At 48.6% G+C, this 21,884-nt stretch overlaps 3 protein-coding genes across 3 annotated transcripts; 2 read left to right on the top strand and 1 right to left on the bottom strand.

Moving 5' to 3' along the window:
• The first annotated feature begins 6,786 nt into the window (after positions 1 to 6,786).
• Positions 6,787 to 8,503, top strand: LOC123124591 (protein LURP-one-related 8). Its single transcript, XM_044545178.1, has 2 exons — positions 6,787 to 7,134; positions 7,680 to 8,503. Exons 1-2 carry the CDS (start codon positions 6,865 to 6,867, stop codon positions 8,160 to 8,162), a joined length of 753 nt encoding a protein of 250 aa, XP_044401113.1. The 5' UTR covers positions 6,787 to 6,864; the 3' UTR covers positions 8,163 to 8,503.
• A 4,518-nt stretch (positions 8,504 to 13,021) lies between these two features.
• Positions 13,022 to 14,435, top strand: LOC123124590 (protein LURP-one-related 8). The gene is made up of 2 exons (XM_044545177.1): positions 13,022 to 13,575; positions 13,681 to 14,435. The coding sequence occupies exons 1-2, from the start codon at positions 13,264 to 13,266 to the stop codon at positions 14,158 to 14,160; spliced, it is 792 nt and encodes a 263-aa protein (XP_044401112.1). The 5' UTR covers positions 13,022 to 13,263; the 3' UTR covers positions 14,161 to 14,435.
• A 2,858-nt stretch (positions 14,436 to 17,293) lies between these two features.
• Positions 17,294 to 19,683, bottom strand: LOC123120387 (bifunctional bis(5'-adenosyl)-triphosphatase/adenylylsulfatase FHIT). The gene is made up of 4 exons (XM_044540364.1): positions 19,329 to 19,683; positions 18,108 to 18,254; positions 17,715 to 17,813; positions 17,294 to 17,631 (listed from the first exon to the last, which is right to left on the bottom strand). Exons 1-4 carry the CDS (start codon positions 19,581 to 19,583, stop codon positions 17,515 to 17,517), a joined length of 618 nt encoding a protein of 205 aa, XP_044396299.1. The 5' UTR covers positions 19,584 to 19,683; the 3' UTR covers positions 17,294 to 17,514.
• Between the last annotated feature and the right edge of the window lie 2,201 nt (positions 19,684 to 21,884).

Genomic DNA, 21,884 nt, shown 5'->3' with positions numbered 1-21,884 from the left:
ACTCAACTGCTAATACTTGAGAATATTCTTTGGCTCCCCTTGTGTCGAATCAATAAATTTGGGTTGAATACTCTACCCTCGAAAACTGTTGCGATCCCCTATACTTGTGGGTTATCACGCCGCAACACCGCATCAAGAGGGTATCATCACCATCATCTCCATACCATCTCCATCTCCTTCTAATACAGTAGTCATTGTGGATTCACTTTTGTACTACTTTTGCGCCATCACCATGTTCATCATGATCCATCCAGCGATGTTTGTACTCTCGATGTGCGAGTAGTTTCCCTAGTTCTAGGGGATATGAAGGAACCCTAGTATGTCTTTGATTAATACTAGGATTTGACATCTTATTTATATGTTTATGTTAATAATCTTCTCGATGTTGGGTGAAGTCGACCATTCAACAAATGCCTCTTTTGAATGGAAGGTTATTACTCTTAACGTGAAGGTCGGTTGAGGAGGTAGGTTAGTGACAGTGCCTATCCTCCCTGCTTCCCAGACGAAGACCGCTTTAGCTGCGCCATGGGGAGACCCTTAATTACCGTTCGGTAACCGGAGTGGGATAAATAGTAGTGGTGTATATGATACGGGGTTGTTGCATGTATGCACACATCTGTACCTGGCTCCGTCCACAAAGAGAAACATATAAAGTGACTTTGGAATTTGACCTAGAATTATGCTCAGGCATCGGTCGTGTTAGATACATACTGGTGGGGAATCCAAACTCCCTGGGAACGTTTTAGTCCTAAATCGTTACTCATGTCTCGCGCTACTTTATTTTACTTTTGCAGTTTACATTTTCGTTCATTACAATCGCTCAATATTTCCAACAGTTTTCCCATTTGCTTTGAATTGCAATTAACTTACAGGAACTATTATTTAAACTCTATGAGAGACAAACACCGATCCATGTGCTCCCTGTGCACTTGCAGGACATCACAATGCAACCCCCATCCACGTCTTTGCTGTAGTAGACGAACTACCCATAGCCGCTGGAGGAGCAACAAAGGCCGATGGGCGGTCTATAGCGCGGGTGGTGGCCTCATACAGAAACGGGAAAGGAGACTTCAGAGTCGTTGGCAACTAAACGGGCCCATGCCCCCCCCCCTGATACGTCCATTTTGCATCATGTTTACCTACTATTATTTATGATGTCTTTATCCATAATAATGCTTTTTGGAGTAATTCTAATGCCTTTTCTCTCATAATATGCAAGGTACACACAAAGAGGGAGAATTCCGGCAGCTGGAAATCTGGACCTGGAAAAGCTACGTCAGGCCACCTATTCTGCACAACTTCAAATGAGCTTAAACTTCACGAGGATTTTCTATGGAATAAATAAGAAATACTGGAGCAAATAACCATCGGAGGGGGCCACCTGGTGAGCACAAGACACCAGGGTGCGCCTGGCCCCCAGGCGCGCCCTGGTGGGTTGTGCTCACCAGGTGGCCCCCCCTTTGGTGCCCATCTTCTGTTATATAAGTCATTTTGACCTAGAAAAAATAAGGAGAGGACTTTCGGGACGGAGCACCGCTGTCTCGAGGCGGAACTTGGGCAGGAGCACTTTTGCCCTCCGGCGGAGCGATTCCGCCGGGGGAACTTCCCTCCCGGAGGGGGAAATCATCGTCATCATCATCGCCAAGAACTCTCCCATCTTGGGGAGGGCAATCTCCGTCAACATCTTCAACATCACCATCTCCTCTCAAACCCTAGTTCATCTCTTGTGTTCAATCTGTGTACCGGAACTATAGATTGGTGCTTGTGGGTGACTAGTAGTGTTGATTACATCTTGTAGTTGATTACTATATTGTTTATTTGGTGGAAGATTATATGTTCAGATCCAATATGCTTTTTAATACCCCTCTGATCTTGAGCATGTTTATCACTTGTGAGTAGTTACTTTTGTTCTTGAGGTCACGGGAGAAATCATGTTGCAAGTAATCATGTGAACTTGATATGTGTTCGATATTTTGATAGTATGTATGTTGTGATTCCCTTAGTGGTGTCATGTGTACGTCGACTACATGACACTTCACCATATTTGGGCCTAAGGGAATGCATTGTGGAGTAGTTATTAGATGATGGGTTGCGAGAGTGACAGAAGCTTAAACCCTTGTTTAGGCGCTATTCCGTAAGGGACCGATTGGATCCAAAAGTTTAATGCTATGGTTAGAATTTATTATTAATACTTTTCTCGTAGTTGCGGATGCTTGCGAGGGGTTTGATCATAAGTAGGAGGTTTGTTCAAGTAAGAATAACACCTAAGCACCGGTCCACCCACATATCAAACTATCAAAGTAGTGAACACAAATCGAATCAACATGATGAAAGTGACTAGATGAAATTCCCATGTACCCTCAAAAACGCTTTGCTTATTATAAGAGACCGTTTTGGCATGTCCTTTGCCTCAAAAGGATTGGGCTACCTTGCTGCACTTTTGTTACTATTATCCTTACTTGCTCGTCACAAATTATCTTGCTATCAAACTACTCTGTTGCTTACAATTTCAGCACTTGCAGACATTACCTTGCTGAAAACCACTTGTCATTTCCTTCTGCTCCTCGTTGGGTTCGATACTCTTACTTATTGAAAAGGCTACAATTGATCCCATATACTTGTGGGTCATCACCCCCACGTATCAAACTGTCGAGCCAGTGTTGATGGGGTTCATCATTGGCGGAGCAAGGATTGAACGACGCAGTGGTGGAGCAGCATCAGTGAGACCAAAGTGACGGTCAGATAGTGATGTGTGAATGAGATTTGGACAACTAGGGGAGAGATGGGAGGGGGTTATGAAGGATTCGAGATGTCCCGCTCGTCTCCCGTGCTTCCCCGGGCGCGCAGGTCAGGGGCATGCGTGGCTCGCTGGAGCCTGGCTCTGGAAAAATGTCTGATTTGGTCGTTCCCCCTCGGCTAGGCCTAGGGGTGCTTTGAGGTTCATGTGGGCCACGAATATGATGTAGTCTAGATAACCAAACATGCCAAAGTTGCATCACCAAGGACTGGTTGGGTTGGATGCAACCTACCAAATACGTCATAAGTGAGTGATTCCCCCTGCTTCTAATTATCACATATTGTGTGCTTCAACGTTATCAAAATTATTGTAGCTGCTAGATTACTCGCTTGATCCACTAGCATCCGTTTGATCTACGCATGAAAATCTTCGACCATGCAACATGAATTAGTGCATTTTAAGTGGATTTTGAATCACATTGTATTTAATTACAACGTGCACCACTTTTCATGTTAACATTTTCTTGTACTTATGCAGAAATTCTCACGTAGTTGAAATCGTAAGGATTGAATTACTACCTCCGTTCCAAATTATACGATATTTTGCATATTTTAGTATGAACTACATAGAGACTCAAATGAATGAATGAACACACTAAAACGTGTTTACATACATCCAATTGAAGAAAAAGTTCGAACATCTTATAATTTGGAACGGAGGAAGTAGTATTCTACACAATATTTAAAAGATATATATCCAATTCTACGACAATGCATGGGTGTCATCTAGTAGATATAATTTAGAGGCTCGATGACATTATAGCATCTCTAACGCGGACCACTAAACCACTCGCAACCGTCCGGACCAAGCGGTCAGGACGTGTTTTGCCATCGAACACGGTACCACATCAGTCCGTGGACCGGTCCGGATGTTTGTTTTCACACAAAAAAGAGGCAAGCCAAGGGAGCTTTGCAGGAGTCCGGACTGCTGCCACACGCGCATCCGACAACCCAGTCCCACCCGAAAACCCTCCTACACGAAGCGCTTGTCGTGCATTCATGTCGGTCAGAGTCACTCGAGAGCGAACTTGGTGGACCGGCATTGATGCCGGTCAGAGCGACATGACCGGACGAGCGAGTGGTGTCGGTTCAATCCAAACGTGGTGATTGAGAAGCCTACTCCGGCCGCTGCACCGCATTGAAGCCATCATCAAGTCCCTCGCCTGGCCGCCGCACCTATTTAACCAGGAATCCAGCCCTGTCTGTCCACACCGCACTGCTCTTCGACCCTCTCCGCTCCTCTCTGCTCCGGCGCCGGCGACACCATCATCTCCACACCATGCCGAAGTCATGGTTCTCCACGTTGGTGGTGGCGGCGGCTCTGAATCGTTGCGTCGCCACCGTTGCTCTCCGAGGTTGTCTTCCTCAGCAGGCGTCGCAGCAGCCACGCCTCCTTCTGACAAGGAGAACATCATCTCCTCCGACGACATGGAGGACTAGGTAACACCGCAACAGCCACGCCTCCTTTCCGCACTTGCCGCCGCGGGGCATCGTGAAGGAGGAGCCGCACTCCTCGCCGCACTACCGCGTGAAGCAGGAGTCGGCGTCGCCTCTCTGCCGCGTAAAGGCGTGAAGTAGGTTTTTCTTAAGTTTTTAGCGAAACGGGTGAAATATTGTCTGTTTTATGTAAATTATGTCCGAAATATGTTGGATTCTGTTGTGTTTGATGAAATTTATCCAGTGTATTCAAATTTATTTTAAAATGAATGCGGACACAGTTCGATAACCGGCTCCCATTGTTCCACATCATTGTCCGGGAATTGATCCTTACGAGCCCGCGGACGGATACCGTGTCTGATTTAGGGCTCAGGGCCCTTGATTCTCCTACTTGTGAATAAAGGAAGCATGAACACCCGTTCTTGCATGTACAGCAGTACCCCATATTTTTCGTTCTTCTTTTGCCGGCAAATATGCCCCATTTGAGAGTCCACCTGATGAGAGCATCTCTAGCCGCGCCCCCAACATGCCCTTCCCAGGCGATTTTCCGCGCCGGCGCCGAAAAATCGGCCTAGTCGCGTCCCCAGGAGCCCGTTTTTCGCCGGTTTGGGCTGAAACTGGCGCCGGCGGACCCAGGCCGAACCCGGCGCGCTGGGGGCACCCGGGGCGAGTGGTTTTGGCGCGAAAGCGGATGGGCCCGCCGAGTCAGCGAGACGCCGCTTCGTTGCCCTCATCGCCTCGGTTCCCGCGGGAATCAATGCGAAGGCTGCCGCGCTGCCGCGTCGGTCAGCCTCCATTGATGCCTCACAGGCGGTGCAGTGAACGCGTCGCGACGCGCGTCCAACCACGTGTCGCGCGGCATGCAGCCCGTCGCCGCCAGCCACGGCTATAAAAGGGCGACCTCCCCGCCGGTGGACGCCACAACTCTCATTTCCCCCCTCTCCGGCGCAGAAAGCAGCTCTCTCCCCCCTTCCCGCCGACGAGAAAGATGGCCGAGAGGTACCCAGGCGACGGCGCGGCGGCGCACGGCTTCGGCCACCGCCACCTCCAAGAGCCGGAGGCGCGGCTGCTGTACGAGGCGGAGTACCCGGCGCCCCCGGACATGCGGGTGCCGGGGACGTGGAGGCTGAGCGCCGGCGGCGTCCCGGTGCCCGAAGGGGCGGTGCGGCGGGCCGAGATCGCCCGCATCCGCTCGTCCCTGACGGAGGAGCAGCGGAACGAGCCGCGCTACGCCGCTGACAGCCACACCCTCTGGACCATGTACTTCCAGCGCCGCCGCGAGGAGCAGATCACCTCCACCAACGGCGTCATCCCGCGGGGCCGCCTCAACACCGACGGGCGGCGCGAGTGGTGGGGCGTGCCCGGCCGCACCCTCGAGGCCGTCCTCGACCACATCGAGTGCGGCAACGTGCCGCGCCTCGAGTAAACGCCGCGGCCGTCCTTCTCTCGCCGCCATGGTAGCTCCTAGACGCCGCGGCGGATGGAACCGGGGTCGTCCTCGTCGTCGGGCTCCGGCTCGCCGGCCGCGCTCCGCCCCGTCAAGCCCGAGCCGGAGGAGACGCCGCTCGGGTGCCGCACCCGCAGTGGCGCCCTCGTCATCAACGAGGGTGCCCGGCCCTCCCCGCCTGCTCCGGCTGCGGGAAGGCGCTCCCTCCGCCTGGCCCGGCTGAAGCCCGAGCCGAGGCTGCTCCCGGTGAAGCCGGAGCACGCCGAGATGGCAGCCCCCGACGACGAGTCCGCCCTCAGGTGGGCCAAGGAGGACTACGTCCGGGAGCAGGTCCGCCGCCAGCGCCGGGCGTACGCGGAGCTCCAGGCCAGGCGCCGCGGGCGCGAGGAGGGCGACGTCATCGTCCTCGACAGCGACGAGGAGGACGAGGCCGGGCCGTCCAGCGCGCCACCGCGCCTCGGCGACCCTGGCCAGGGCTGCAGCAGGGACGGCGCCGGCCCAAGCCAGCCGCGCGACAACGACGATGACGACGACGATGACAGCGACAGTGGCGACTACACCCGCTTCTACTGGCTTCTCGGCATGTAGGCGGCGGCGGCGGCTAGGCGTAGTTTGGCATAGTTTAAGCGTAATTCAGTCGTAGTTTGCATGGTTTGATGTTTTTGTACAAATTTTAACAAAGTTTCACCGAGTTCATGCAAAAATTGCCGAGTTTGCACATATTTTATACGCGACGTCATCGAACTCGGGCGACCTGTGGGCCGGCGACTAGGAGCTACGTCGCCCCACGCGCCAATCTAGCGCCGGCTCGCCCCCAGGTGGCTCTTTTTTGACGGCCTGGGCCGAACGGCTGGAGATGCTCTGAGCCGGCCGGGGATAAGGTGCGATCCACGGTGGATCGAAAACCATTCTCATCAGTACATTCTTAGAAGGTTCCCTCCCCAAGCTAAAGCCTACCCTATCCTGCCCTAGGGTTGCAGAATCTTCCAACGCATGCGCCCAACACACTCATAAAGGCAGACCGCCACGTCACTCGCAATGCCCCACCGAAAACCCAACGCAGACGCAACGTCGGACACACCGAGCCGCTCCGTCCCGTTCCATTCCGTTCCATCCAATGGCCTGCCGAAATATAAAACCAACGGCGCTCCTCGATCGCATCGACGGACCAGACAACAGCGATCATGAGCCGCATACACCCCAACGCGGAGGCCTCCAGGCGTCTCCTGCGGGACGGCGCCGGCGCCGGCGCCGCCGAGGCGGCGCCGGCGTGCTACACGGTCTGGATGAGGTCCAGCATGGGCTTCCAGGGCACCGACGGCTTCTCCGTCTACGACGCCGGCGGCGAGCTGGCCTTCCGCGTCGACAACTACTCCCGCCGCCGGAAGATCTTCGCCGGCGAGCTCACGCTCATGGACGGCCACGGCGCGCCGCTCCTCTCCCTCAGGCCGCAGGTCAGGCTCTTCCCATTCGACGAATTTGAAAGAGACGATTGTTGGCTTCATCTCTTATCTCAGCGCTGGGGTTTTAGTTTTGTTAAACAATCTAGGGGTTTGATCGAATCGACTGAACCTCTGATGGATGCACACAACATATTCGTGCTATTGCCTCCACGAGGTGCCTGTGACACATCCACCGGCTAGTTGTTTGGGACGCATGCCGTTTCAATTTCGAATTCATAACGTACACATCTGAAAATGAGTAGAAGAAAAAAAAAAGCCAAACTTCGTCTCCTATCTGCACTGTGCTCTGTCAATTTCTTCAGTCTGTATGTAATATAACTGAAGAACACATCTGAAACTTTGTATCCTATCTGCACGGGAGCCGCTGTCATTTTCTCAGTAATTTTACCAACATATAGCAGACTAAATTAATAAAACAAGAATGTGGGTTTGTACTTGGTAACCCCATTTCCTGTCTCATTTTGGGGAGGAATTTCATGAAAACAACGACAACTAGTTGGAGTAACAGCTGACAGAGTTCCGTTGTGCCGTAACAGATCATCAGCATGCACGACCAATGGAACTGCTACAAAGCACCAGAAGAAGGCCAAGCAAAGAGGGCAAGATCACAGCAGCTCTTCTCGGTGAGGAAATGCTCGGTCCTGCAGAACAACCGTGAAGCAGAAGTTTACATGTCTTCAGCCTGCACCACCACCACCACCACCACCACCACCACCGACGCATCAGCATCAGACCATGGCACCACTGGCCACCAGTCCCCCGGCTTCTGGATCGAGGGCTGCTTCCGGAGGAGAAACTGCAAGATCCGCAGGGCTCACGACGGCAAAGAGGTGGCGAGGATCGCGAGGAAGAAGGCGAGGACACCTGCGACGCCTGACACGGCGCCTCTGACACTCGGCGAGGACGTCTTCAGCCTCGTGGTGCAACGGGACGCCGATTGCACGATGATCATGGCCCTCGTCGTCGTTCTGGACCGGATCTGCTGGAGGCCGTATACGCCGTTGATATGTTCTTCGTAGCCCGCGCTGAGGCGGTGATCGACGAACCTCTGTTCGTTTTACACAAGGAAATGTAGATGCTTTTTTTTCCAGTTCTTCAAGTGACTGTCGCCTGAAGCAAGCAAGAGCCAGTGGAGATGAAGTGCTGTTCAGTTAGTTGCAACTGTGGGTTGGCTGAAAGCCTGATCTAACTTGTAGTAAAACGTCGAACAAAGTTCTGACATGCAGCAATGCGGTGCATCAAAAATGAAATCCCAACAATATGAATCTCGGACTTGAAATGCCCGTACCATTAATCTGTAGATTATTGTTCCTACATGACGGTGCCATATTAATGGGCCACCTAGTGTTAGTTGCACCGTCAGAGAAAGTGTCAAGGACAGTACAGAAGACAAAATGACAAGTTTGTCGAACCCCAGCAGAGAAGCCTGTGTCTGCTGTGCCATCTTTTCAGTGTCTATTGCATGATTTGCATCTCCTTACATCTGCGATCCCCGTCAGGATGATTCGGAATATGACTGAAATATACTGCAGAAAAGGAGATTCCGTGCTGGGAATTTTATTTGTACAGAATATCAGAAGAGTCAAGAAGATGGACGAAGTTGAGGGAATATAGCTGTAAAGGATAGCTCTCTTGTCTTCGCAGTCCTTTCGTATCTAAGCTACTACTTTTGACAAGTTAGCTGGATGCACAATGCAACATGGCAGTGATGAAGGGTACTGCTTCTGTTCGGGAATAGCTGGCGTTTTATACATCAGCACAACCATGCATCTCATTCTGCTAATGTTTGGATGTGTCTGTAAGTTCAGAAGTTATTATACTACAAAATATATATTTTTAGTTGGCATTATACTATAAAATATTGCTCAGGCTAATACAATCGATTGTTTTACCTTACTTAAAATCTAAGTAATTTTTCACGTATCGGAGTTATACAGTTTCTGACTGCGTGCTTCCTTAAAAATCAGGTATTTATATAAGTAAATAGAACCTCCTAATTACAATACTCACTCTGATTCATAATATAAGGATATTTATAATTTGTGCCACTCTAACTTTTATATTTTTCGTTGTTGTTGAGAGGTTAACATCTTTTGGTTTGATCCTCATAGAGAAAAAAACATCTTTTGGTTTGAACATCAATTAATACCACTAGATTTGACATGAAATATATTTCCATAATATATAGTAATCATTGTCAAGAATATAGTAAATATTTTCTGAAACAACATAGTTTTCTTTAACATTTGTGGTTTAAGTGTTACTCTGGATACCATGTCACTATCATAACAAATTATGTGAATCATATAAACCATTTTTTTCATAATTGCAGTTAGTACTTACTCTTTTTTCACAAGTGGTACTCTGAAAGTAGGTTGTATTTGCTATTGAGGTGGTTTATGATAATCTAGTTTTTCCCGTCATTTGTGGTCTTTGTTGAAGAAAGGGTAGACGCCCTGGATTTCATTTCACCGAAATCAACAATAACAAATCTAAAGGGTAAACAAGGGCACCATTAGAATGTACCCACGGGGAAAACAACACACGTCGAACCATTAATGGACCAACAGGCTTAATGATGGAGCAACCAATTACAACATGCCAACATTCAGGCTATCCCGGTCTATATTCACTCCCGGGTTATCCAAAGGATCTCTCGAAAGTTGTTCTCCAAGTGAATGATTCAGCAATCCAAGGTTGATAGATACTTTCACCGGGCACAACTTCCTCTAGCAGTGCAAGCATTGCGCCAACAACGCCCAAAGTCTGGCGCATTACCGCCCCTAAAAGGAGTAACTCAGTTCCACAATGGCACAATAAGGTCAGATGGCGGCAGCGGATGAGCCCAATATTGTGCCAAGAATCCAAAGTCAGGGTCGATCACTCTGTAAGTTACGGATAAACTCCCAACACATGGTCACACCGAGCACTCAAAATACAAATGTGAGACAGATTCTTAAGCAGGGCAAGATGGGCAGGTTTTTATCATTGACATGCTGATACTTAGGGCCAGTTCTTGTAGCTTTTTTCAGCTTCTGGTCAAATTAAGCTAAAAGCCCAAAAGAACTCGAACTGAGGTGTTGGGCTTAGCTTATTTCCACGGCCTCCTCCTTCACAATGAAAATAAGCTGGGGGTAGACCAGCTCCGCGCAGAAGCCACTTACAAACGAAGCGGTATACGTCATTGCCCTTGAAGTTGATGCAAATTACTGCCAGATTGCCACCGCGCGACCTGCCAGTCTGCCACAGACGAGGAGGAGAGCTCTCCCGATAGGGTTTCCGCCGCCGCCGCCACTCGAGCTGCCTGCAGCGGTCATCCGCACCGGAGGTTCTGCCGCCGCACGTCCTCCCCCAGTTCCTCCGTCGCCGCTGCCATCGATGGGGGTAGGCGTCCCGCCGCCTCATGTCCTCCTCCAGTCCTTCCGCCGCCGCTGCCATCGACGGGGATGGGCGTCCTGCCGCCTCAGGTCCTCCGGCGCCCCCGCCATTCGTGCACCCCCACCGTTCATCCGCTGGCCGTCGAATGCCGAGGCCGCGTCGCAGCTGGCCGGGAGCCCGAGCCCAGGCAGGAGTATCCCGTTTGATCCACTGGCGCGCGGACGCCGGCGAGCTCCGAAGCGGCGGCGCAGGTGGCCTCCGGCATGTGAGACGACTGGCAGAACCGCGGAAGGACCTCCGGCGAGCACGCCTTTCCCCTGCGTCTCCGTTTTCTGTACATTGAGATGTGAATTTGTTTGATCCATTTTGCTGTACATTGAGATCTCAAATTTGATTGATCCATTTTATGTACATTGAAATGTGAAATTGTTTGATCCATTTTCTGCACATTGAGATCTCAAATTATAGTTCAAGGGTATTATAGACAATTCACGTGACATATGAGAAAATAAGCTTAATGACAGAAACTAAAAAGAACTGGATAGCTTATTTTCATGGGCTTATTTCCACAGCAGCTTATCCTGGACTTATTTCCACAGCAGCTTATTTCCAGAGAGCTGCTCAAAAGAACTGGCCCTTACTAAGGACAGCGACTTGTTGTGTATGATCAATACCGCAAAACATGTAGACAAGATGGCACACATATATACAGAATATGTTGTGAATGCGCAGTGGGTATCCTCTGGAAATTAAACATGTTATAGAGTGATTTCACCGTAAAGACACATTCACTGTGAAGCATCCAAACCATTGTATTAGGGTATGAGTCAAGGATACAGATTGCAGGATCATCATAAGATCGTCCTGCCATCGCATAATTAGGGGAGAAATATCGCCTGAAGGAATCGCATAATACGCAGAAGAAATCCTTGTCATCTTCTATTTCTGAATAGTAGCCTTCATTAACTTGTTTCTCCCAGTATTCAAGCATGTCACCTCAGCATGCAAGATGCATGAGAAAAATCTCACCTCAACATGCAACATGCACAGGAAAAAGCTCACATAAACATGCAAACATTCATGAGAATTTCCATTCTATTATGCTATTCATATTTAATAAATATATTACAACTATACAATAATCAAACACAATAAATCGTATATATTTTAGTTTTACTATCATATTATTACTCAAAATATTCATCTTGTGTATAACCAAATCTTATTAAACATTTCTGCAACAATGTGAGTATCATTAGTTTGATAGAATTGAGAAATTCCAGAAGAAATAGATAGAGCAAACACCAAGCCAGTTGTCTTTCCAAAACTGATTGTTCTGCTTTACCCAGGTTGCCACCTTTAACCAACCGTCACAGCGGAAGTGACTCAAATAACTAATTTTCCAAAAAGGAGAAATATTAACATACATGGTCAAAAAAAATTGTGATTTGTTTGTTTGGCTAATCAACTTTTTTTATTTCTTGTGCCTACTTCCTCATGACAGATTATAAAATAGGTTTAGCATACCACAGTTCAAGAGACACAAACTAAGGGCATGTGCCCCTAAAAAAAATAAGAGCATGTGCAGTGGGTGATAAGACAGTCTTATCTTAAACATGACACGAAATTTAGAGATGACAATAAAAACATGATGTAAAATGGGTTATCACTTGTTTTATCTCTAATAACTATGGTATTTCTAAATATATGTTGAGAGATATGTTGCTAAAAGACCATCTCTTAATTCATAGAACGCAATTTTTTTTCCTCTGATATCTTTTTCCTCCACTCATCATTTTGTGCCATGTTTAAGATAACACTGTCTTATGACCCATTGCACATGCTCTTAGTTTTTTTTCCTTGACTTTGCTCTTATCCGATGGATGTGGTATCTAGTGTTCTTGGTATACTAAAATGTTATGTGCTTGATTGTGATGTTTATTTTTTGAAACGGAGGCATAAGCTTTCGCCCCATTTATTGATTAAGGGGGAAAAGAGTTTTTGCTACAACGACACCCTTACAAACACGAATGATTAGTCTCCAATAATTATATTCCCTACCTTCTTAGCACCCGCTTTCACACGTAACACAGAAACTAACATACGGGTGTCATGTTTACCTGAAAGTAGACCCAGACGTAGCACACATACATCAATTTACTCACTTACAAGTGGGTCCATCATCGAACCCCAAAACCCGACGCATGAAATGCTAGTCTTAGTAGAAGTAGATACGTGGCACTTCACTAAACCGAGAAAAAATGGCTGTCTGCTGAATAATGGCTTTATACTTTTTTTAGGTGTATAATGGCTTTATACTTTTTCTTTGAGAAAAATAATGGCTTTATACTTTGTCTCCACTGGACGGAGTAGCGACTAGCGACTGAAGAGAGCCGGAGACGGCACTTTTGGGCTTTAACGGGCTGGTGTACGGGCTTGCAACACCGGCCTTAAATACTGGCACACACTCGTTGTCCAGCATGCATGCAAGCCAGGTCTCCATTCCATAATTCCATACCCATCCATCCGCAGCCATCCTCGATCGAGCGCCCGCCCCCTCACGACACCCGCGCCCCTACTCTCGTTCGAACCATTCCACACGCGCACGCACACGTACACCGATCGCAATCGACTCGCGCGCGCGCGCGCACGCTCGCTTCTCCCTCCACAAATCAGGAGCCAAGCACCACGCTGCTTCCCGCCCATCTCATTCCATTCATCCATCCATCACGCACATCCCGTATGTGCCTGCTGCTCTCCGGCAGCACCAGCGGATCAGCCAGCATGAGCAGGATCCACCCCTCCGACCGCGGCGACGGCGCCCGCCGCGCGGCGCGGACGGCGGCGGAGCGGCAGCGGCAGCAGTCGGCGGTGTACACGGTGTGGAAGAGGTCCAGCATGGGGTTCCAGGGCACCGACGGCTTCTCCGTCTACGACGCCGCCGGGAGGCTCGCCTTCCGCGTCGACAACTACGCCCGCCGCCCCAAGGCCTTCGCCGGCGAGCTGCTGCTCATGGACGGCCGCGGCGCCCCTCTCCTCTCCCTCAGGCCACAGGTACCGTGCATGCATGCATGATCACAACAGCTTCTTCTCACGTAACGCCATCAAACTTTGCGTCTGGTCGTTATTAACTCTCCTTACTCTCTCTGCTCGTGACAGATCTTTAGCCTGCACGACCGATGGAACTGCTACAGAGTTGCACCGGGAGAAGAGGGCTGCCCGGACACGGACAGGAGCTCCTCCGCGCAGCAGCTCTTCTCCATGCGGAAGTGCGCCGCTCTGCAGAGCACGGACGACGCAGAGGTCCACATGTCGTCGGCCTCGACGGCGACGACGTCAGGGCGCGGCTGCCGGGCTCCGCCTTCCCCTCCTCCCGGCTACCGCGTCGAGGGCTGCTTCTCCAGGAGGAGCTGCAAGATCACAAGGAGCGACGGCCAGGAGGCGGCACGGATACTGAGGAAGAAAGCCGGTGGACCTACGGCGGCAGCGGCGTCGTCAAGGCCCGTCGCCCTCGGCGACGACGTGTTCAGCCTGGTCGTTCGGCCGGGCGTCGATGCCGCCACGGTCATGGCTATTGTCGTTGTCATGGACCGGATCTGCCGGAGGCCCTACGCACCAATGGCGTGCTCTTCACAGTAACCAATAGCTACTGTACTAGACGGTGAGCCCACGTCAGTCAAGAGTTTTTCGTCCTTTGGTTGGATGAATCGGAGAACCGCGGCGTTACATGAACGCCGCCCCCCTTCCTGAAGACATTGCGATGTCGAAGAGCTGTTCTTTATCTGTTTTATTAGCGTGGTTTTTAGTCATTTGTACGGGTTGTAAAATAGTAGCAGTACCGTCATGCCTCAAAGTGGCATTTGCTGTCATTTTGTAAGCTGATTTGAGCATCAAATATCTTGAAAATCACTTTGATAAAATCCGGTCGAGTGCGTCACCCGATGCATAGGCGGGGAAAAAAAACTTGTGTTGCGTATAAAAAATAAATATACTGACACGCACACTGTGACCTCAGGATGCCAATTCCATTCCCAGTGGAGTTGAGAAATTCAGTGGGATTAGTTGATACCCAATTCCATTTCCAGTGGAGTTGAGAAATGGTTGCCTTTGCCGTGCATCTGCCGAAGGAGGAGGAGACCTACGCCACGTTCCAACCAACATGTTGGGCAACCCAACAGGCGAACAATAAATGGCAAGCAACTGCGCCAAAGCGACGGCCCTAGTTGTTGGCATGCCATTGCCAAGCCCTCCAGGACACACGACCACGACGGGGAGGAAATTACCTGGTGCAGGTTACCTAGTACGGAGGCAACGAATCCAACACTGACCACTCACCGCTTGGCAAAGACACCAGCAGATGTGGCGAATTGCAATCCAGAGCAAGCACAGGGCAGAAATATTCTTCTCCATCAGCACATCCTATCATGTCATGTGGCATCCAGCCAGGGGCATCCGGTGAGACAAAAGCCTTCTTTCCGCTGCCACAAGAACAAAGGTCCTCTTTGGCGTACATACCAGGCACGCAGCGTAAAAGATGAAAATGACCAAAGTCACCCAAGCTCCACAGCCAGAATACGCACAGGATGAAAGGGACAAAAGTTGCCCAGACTCCGCAAGCGAATTCAGCCGTTACCTGAGCTTTCTTCCGCGACGCGTAAAGAAACCCCAAGTGCTGAAATTCAATCAATCAAATACCATGAAAGGATCTACCTGTCCTTCGAGGCTAAGAGCATCTCCAGCCGTTGTGCCTCCCAGGAGGCCTTTTTTCCGCCTCGTGGGGAGGCACCGGCGGATTTTTTGTTCTGGGAATGACAAATTTTCCAGCCGCCCCTCCCACCCCCCACCCAACCGACGAACGCACCAGCACAGGCGACTCCTCCCAGATGGCCGCCGTCGCCGACATACTATGGCCGCGCTCGCCCCGCCTCATCGCTGGCCGGACCTGCCGCGCGAGCTCCGCCCCACCCTGGCCGCCGCGCGCGCCCCGCCGCGCCCCTGGCGGCCACGCGCGCCCCGCCCCGCCGCTTTCGCCCCGCCTCAACGCTGGCCGGGCCTGTCGCTGCTGCTTCTTGACCTCCGGCCGCCGCGCGAGCTCCGCCCCGGCCACGCACAAGGAAGGCACCAGCCGCGGGCGGCGACGCTGTGGGGAGGCACCGGGGCCGCGGGCGGAGCAGGGAGAGAGAAGCGGATGGGGAGAGAGATGGTGGGGGCCGGGCTGAAAGCGACGTGGGAGGGGGGAGATGTGGCTGCAGGTGGGCCTTTGCATGCATAAACAAACCGCCGGCGCTCTCAGATGCCTCCCTGGGGGCTGGGTTTCGGGTGATACTGCCGGCGCTAAAATTGCACGAAACCGGCGAAAAAAGCGATCCTGAAGGCATGAGTGGAGACTTTTTTCACTGCCGGCGCTCTCAAAGTTAGAAAAAAGGGCCTCTTGGGGAGCCTAGTAGAGATGCTCTAAGAAACGTGTTTTCCCGTTCGTCCATCGCAAGGAAATTTGATGCTATGATGCTTTACGAGATGGAGAAACAAAGTCCCCCGCAAAAAACAAAGCTTTAATCATGTTTTGTTTGCTCATTGTAATACTGAGAGCGATCAAGTTGCTCATGAAATAGCTAGGTTAGCTAGATTTGCTAGCCCCGGTGCCTGGATGGCGTCACCTCCGGTTGAGGTGGTCTCGTTTATTGTATCGGATACGTTGGCTCTCACATATGAATAAATAAAGTATCGTTTGTCAAAAAGAAAAGTCCCCCGCAAAAAACAAAGCTTTAAACAGTTGGTTTTCTTGTATGCACAAGGCAAGCTCAACTTACGACAGGTTATGAGTGGATTTACGACTTAATTACGACAGGTTATGAGTGGATTTATGACTTAATTGTTTTGCTAATAAAGATTTTATAACAGTGAAGAGTTCACTTTCGGCAAAGCACAAGCTAAATGCTTAGCCAGCTCAGGGAATAAAACTTTAGCCCATAAACACGTAACCTCATACAGGTGATACAGCTCCTCCAGTCCCCATCAAGAATAAGTTGAACTGAGTATTACAAATTCAGTTTTGCTAATGTTGCGCAATGTATCAGCTGTAACATCTTAGGCTTTAAAATGGGCAGAATACTCCCACCCAATTAAACTATCACCTCTGTGCGGTATAACCCTTAATGCACTTTCCAAAGTAATATCAAGAAAATTTGCCTTTCGCTAACTTGAATAGTACAGGCAATGTCGAGCCAAGGTGTAAACTGAAACTAAATGATGCGTCTAGTTGGTTGATATTAATTCGTGATGCCAGTTTACAATTGCAACTCTTGGTATATCCATAGAACAATCTGCAAGAGGCCTAGTTCAGTGTCTTCCACGTATTAAAAGATCATGTTAGGTCCATGCTAGAGCTGTTGCCTATAGTATGGTTACTATAGATAATAGCAGATTTTATCGTTCATGGCATAATCACAAATGTAAAACAAATAATGCTTTTCGGTTGAGAAGTAAAACAGCTAATGCTCCATGCCTAGGAAGCTATTACATACCCTGCAATGGAATGTCTAAACACCATATATCATTTTTGCTACAATCTAGCCACTGTCTTGTGCATCTCATAAATAAATACTTTGCCTGCAGTACTTTTTTCATGTATTAAACCTTGCAAACTAAGAAACATTGCAGGCATTGTAAGGCTCAGAGCCTCGGACGCCTGTGTTTTTCATGCATGTTTGAGATCAATAAACCTAAAGCCATCAATATCCATAAGGCCATAAATTGCGAGGAACAACTGTTATTGCGTACTACTCCTTTTTGTCCATTTTGATGACAAGTATTTTCGGACGGAGGGAGTACATAAGTAACCCACTACCTCAGACTCATCAGTTGATACTCGACATGACCAGGTCAGCGAAAAATAAAATATTCATTGCTACACTCTCGAAAAACAATGCAGAACAAACAGTCCAGAAGTTTATTAAGTGAAAAAAAATTGAAAACAGTTTGTAAGAAATACATCTAGGAGAAAAGAGCACGGTACTCGTTAGCCTCATGACTCATTTCTTCCATGGTTCTATCTTTTCTTTCAACATCCAGATCAAGTTTTTCCTTCAATTCCTTTTCTTTCACATCAATCTATTACAAAGGAAAATAGTAGGATTTAGTGGGAAAAAATCATAAGAAAATTATATGGATGACGAAACAGGTGGTCAACGAACCGCGTCATATATTTCATCATTATTTTCAAAATCTCCCTTCTTCCTGGGGATCACATGGATGTGGACATGCGGAACTGTTTGGCCAGCTTGAGGACCATCCTGTACCAAAAAGCTATCAATAAGGAAATGCTTCTTTTTCATTCATAGGTTATTAAAAGGTAAAAGGCAAACAAGGTAATCAAATCAGCAGCAGATTTGGAGTAAAAGTCCAAAGAACAGACAGGAACCTCATATGGCATTCTAAGTGTAATTTAGGTGATTAGCCTGATCTATTTTGTTCGGAACCCCAGTAGCAGAATCCAAACATCATGCACTTTCAATTGGATGAACTAATTATATAAAATTTGGAAGCATAAGCTATTCAGTACATATATAGCGAGAATGAGAGTTGACCTGAATTGCAAATGTAAGCGAAGAAGCTTTGTGGTACTGCTCAAGCCGTACACCAACTTCCTTTGCAGTCACCCATAAATCGCTTGTCTCATCAGTGCTTAGATCAGTAAAGCGTTTCACTTCACGCTTGGGGCACACAAGGACATGTATGTTTTGTTAAGGAAAAAGACATACAGTGTAAGTAGACGTTTTACAGTTTGAACTATGAAAGCTGCGAACCACGGGACAGCAAAGGGGGCAACAATGGATAGCTACCTCAAGTTAAGTATTATACCATCAGTATATGTAGCACAGTAAATGTTGCAGTATGAGTACATTTCCTGCCTTTCCTCAAGGGGTTAAGCTTTTGGGTGAACTTGTCGGTGCAGGAAGTGATGGACATAACAGTAAATATCATATTTCATAAAAAGATGACGATGTCATCACTCACGAGTCCATCAGGTATAAACAGATTCCAGCAAGAGATAACTATTTGGCTATTTTTATGTGAACCATTCACTTATATAAATAGCTAACCCTAGCATAATTCGCTTGACATCCTTGACATTCAGATTTACATTAGCCATGCATATTTAGAGATCAATGCAAAATGAAAGAGTGATATACTCCCTCCAATCCAAATTAGTTGACCCAGCCTCTATACAATGTCGAAAGGGAGTGCAATAATTCTTTTGATTCTAATATGTGTTTCCTACTGTATGTGTCTTCACCTTGGACACTCTTCAGAAACAAGCAAGTGAAACAAAGTTTATGAACAGTCCGACAAAAAACGAGGTTCCAGGCTTGCCGGCAGTGCTTAACTGTAAACCTCGGCGATGAGTATGCCAAAACAAAGGATATGACCTGCAGAGCAAGATTGGGACATGTTAATACATACAATGTTAATACAACATCGTCAGGGTTTAAATGTGCATGCTACTCCGACGCTATCGTCGATAATTCTGAGTCAGACTTGCGATTATTCACCACACTAAGTATCTAGTGTCAAAAACGCTCTTAAATTTAGGACGGAGAGAGTACAAAATTATAACGAAACAAATTGTGCTAGCGCTGGAAACCTAAAGTGTGATTTATAATAAACCATCAGCCGCATTGGCATCTCCGTCAGACAAAAAAAAACAATCACAAACAATTCCTAGAAATACACTGTGATTCTGAGGTGGAAGTGAAAATTGAACAGAAATTAGTCAAGGGAAAGTTGGGGCAATCATAGAGATTTTTACCAGGGAGGAGGGGGCGTAGGTTGACCATGGCGTAGGAGAGGGGCGTGGCATGGAAGACCTCCCTCGCGTCGATCCTGTAGGGCCCGAACTTGTACGCCGACGCCTCCATCACCGGCGGCGGCGGAGATGACAAGGAGGAGGTGGCCCGCGGCCAAGTCCGGCGGCGAAGGGTGGCCGTGCCCGTACGAGGCGGCGGGGTCAGAGGGAGGAGGAGGGCACGCGAGCGCAGGGCGGAGCACAGCCCAAGCAGCATCAGCAGCAGGCAACAGTTTTTTTTTTTTTTTTGAGGGATAGCAGCAGGCAACAGTTCAGCACCGAGTCGGAGAAGAGCAGAGTAGGGGAAGGTGATAGCTTTTTTTTTTTAGGGAAACCAGACACTTTATTGATCTATGAAAGAGTTCAGAGGAATACAAGATGGATCATGCGGGGATAACAGCCACAGGTGGCGCCCCTGATCAAGTGAAAGAGAGTGTCTGGCAAGGCAAAGCGCCTCGCTAGTTGCTGATCTACGTTTAGAAATAAAGCTATAGTTATTAAAAATAGAGCTTGTGAGAGATATTTCTTTGATCACCGACAGGTAACCTCCACCCGTCCCTCCATGGACATCTGATATCAATCATTTGCAGTCTGAAGTCACCACCACCTTCTGCACCTGTAAGTCTTGAGCTAAGGCCAACGCTTCCCGGCATGCTACTGCTTCCAGTATATTTAGATAAACATTCCCGGAGATGACCAGCGAGGAGGAGCCCATATAAATGTCCTAGATGATCTCGGCATACTGCAGCTGCCGCCACTTTCCCTTGTTCCTGGTCGATACTCCCCTTCACCTGGATTTTCGCGTGACCCTTAGGCGGAGGTTGCCATGCACCAATCGGGATAGCGGTTTGCCTCGTACTGGATGACGATGCTGTTTTCTACAAGACTTCTATACTTTTGAGCTCCTGGATAAAACGCTTAACGAATACATGCGTTGCTAGCGGGCTCTGAAAAACTTCCTCGTGAATGGCCTTCCTTCTCGCCGTCCAAATTGTCCAAAGAGTCACAGATGCTTCCATGAACTGGGCATGTGATAATAACCTTTGCATCTGGAATAGCCAGTGTTTAGCATTCGGTTCCACTATTTCCATCATGGTTTCAACCATGGTTTCATCTGCTAGGGCCCATACGCACCGTGCCATAGAGCATTCAACCAAAGAGTGTCTCCACGAGTCAATGTTACACATAACTGGCAATTGTCCACCATACTCATGTTTCTGTGTTGCCGAACATCCTCTGTTGGCAGAGATTGCCTAGCAAGCCTCCACAAGAACGATCTGATTTTCGATGGCACTTTGGTCTGCCATTGATTGTGAGGACCACCCCTTCTCGTCCGGAGTATGATCCGATGATGATGCTCTTCCACTCAACAGATCTTCTCCCCTCTTCTTTGTTTCCCAAAGCATCCGATATGCTGATCTTACCAAAAAAAACTCCCCTCGTTTCGAACTACCAAGACCAAAAATCTGCCATTGATTGTGTGCACAAAGGAATATTTTGAATTGCTGTCACATGTACTAGGAGGAAGAATTGAGATAAAACGTCAGCTCTCCAGGACACTGAAACTAGGTCAATTAGCTCTGCCACCACTCTCGGTGGGTTTTGGCCTATGCAGGCTATTGTCCTCATCGCATGATCTCGCGGGATCCAGTTCTGCGACCAGATATGTGTGGAAGTGCCATCACCAATCCTCCTAATCAAGCCCATCGAAAAAGCATCCCTTCCCTCCATCAGTGATCGCCATACTTGTGATGGATGAGGTCCCAAGAGGGCATTTAAGATGTCACCTTCTGGGAAATAGATAGCTTTCAGAAGTTGAGCACACTGTGAGTCAGGAACTGTTAAGATCCTCCAAGCTTGACGTGCCAATAATGCTAAGTTGAATAACTCAAGGTCTTTGAAACCAAGACCCCCGCATCTCTTCGGTTGTGTCATGGCCTTCCACGATACCCAATGGTGTTTCCGCTGCCCTTCATTGCTGCCCCTGAAAAATTGCCTAATGAGTTTGTTTAGAGCATTACTAGTAGAACCCTCAAACCCTCAAATCCTTAAAGCAGTTTTAAGGGTTGAGAAGTGCCACTTTTTGACACTTTTAAGGGTTGAAAAACAGGGGCAAATACTAGAACCCTTAAACCCAACCCTTAAACTGCTTTAAGGATTAGATTTGAGGGTTCTAGTCTTTGCCTCGACCCCAACCTTTAAATCTATCATTTGACATCTCATAATTTATGACAACAAGAACACAATCAACTTCCAAACAAACTACCAAATGACAATCATTGATGCATGGTTTAATAGTTTACATCACAAAATCATCATCTTCCTCCTCTCATCGGCACCATCACCAAAAAGTTGCACCTCGGCGCCATCTCCTAGACCACAAGCGGGCTCCATCAAGCATCTCCATCGGCACCGGTGGAGTCGTACACACCGCCATCACCACAACTACTCATCGGAGTGTCACCTCGAAAAGTAGAGGACGCAACACGGAACATCCTCTTCCTCTCTGCGATGTCCT

The sequence above is a fragment of the Triticum aestivum genome, chromosome 5D (genome assembly GCF_018294505.1).
Source record: "Triticum aestivum cultivar Chinese Spring chromosome 5D, IWGSC CS RefSeq v2.1, whole genome shotgun sequence".
Lineage (NCBI taxonomy): Eukaryota > Viridiplantae > Streptophyta > Magnoliopsida > Poales > Poaceae > Triticum > Triticum aestivum.
The sequence above is the reverse complement of the archived record's forward strand: the minus strand, read 5'-3'. Positions and strand labels throughout refer to the sequence as shown.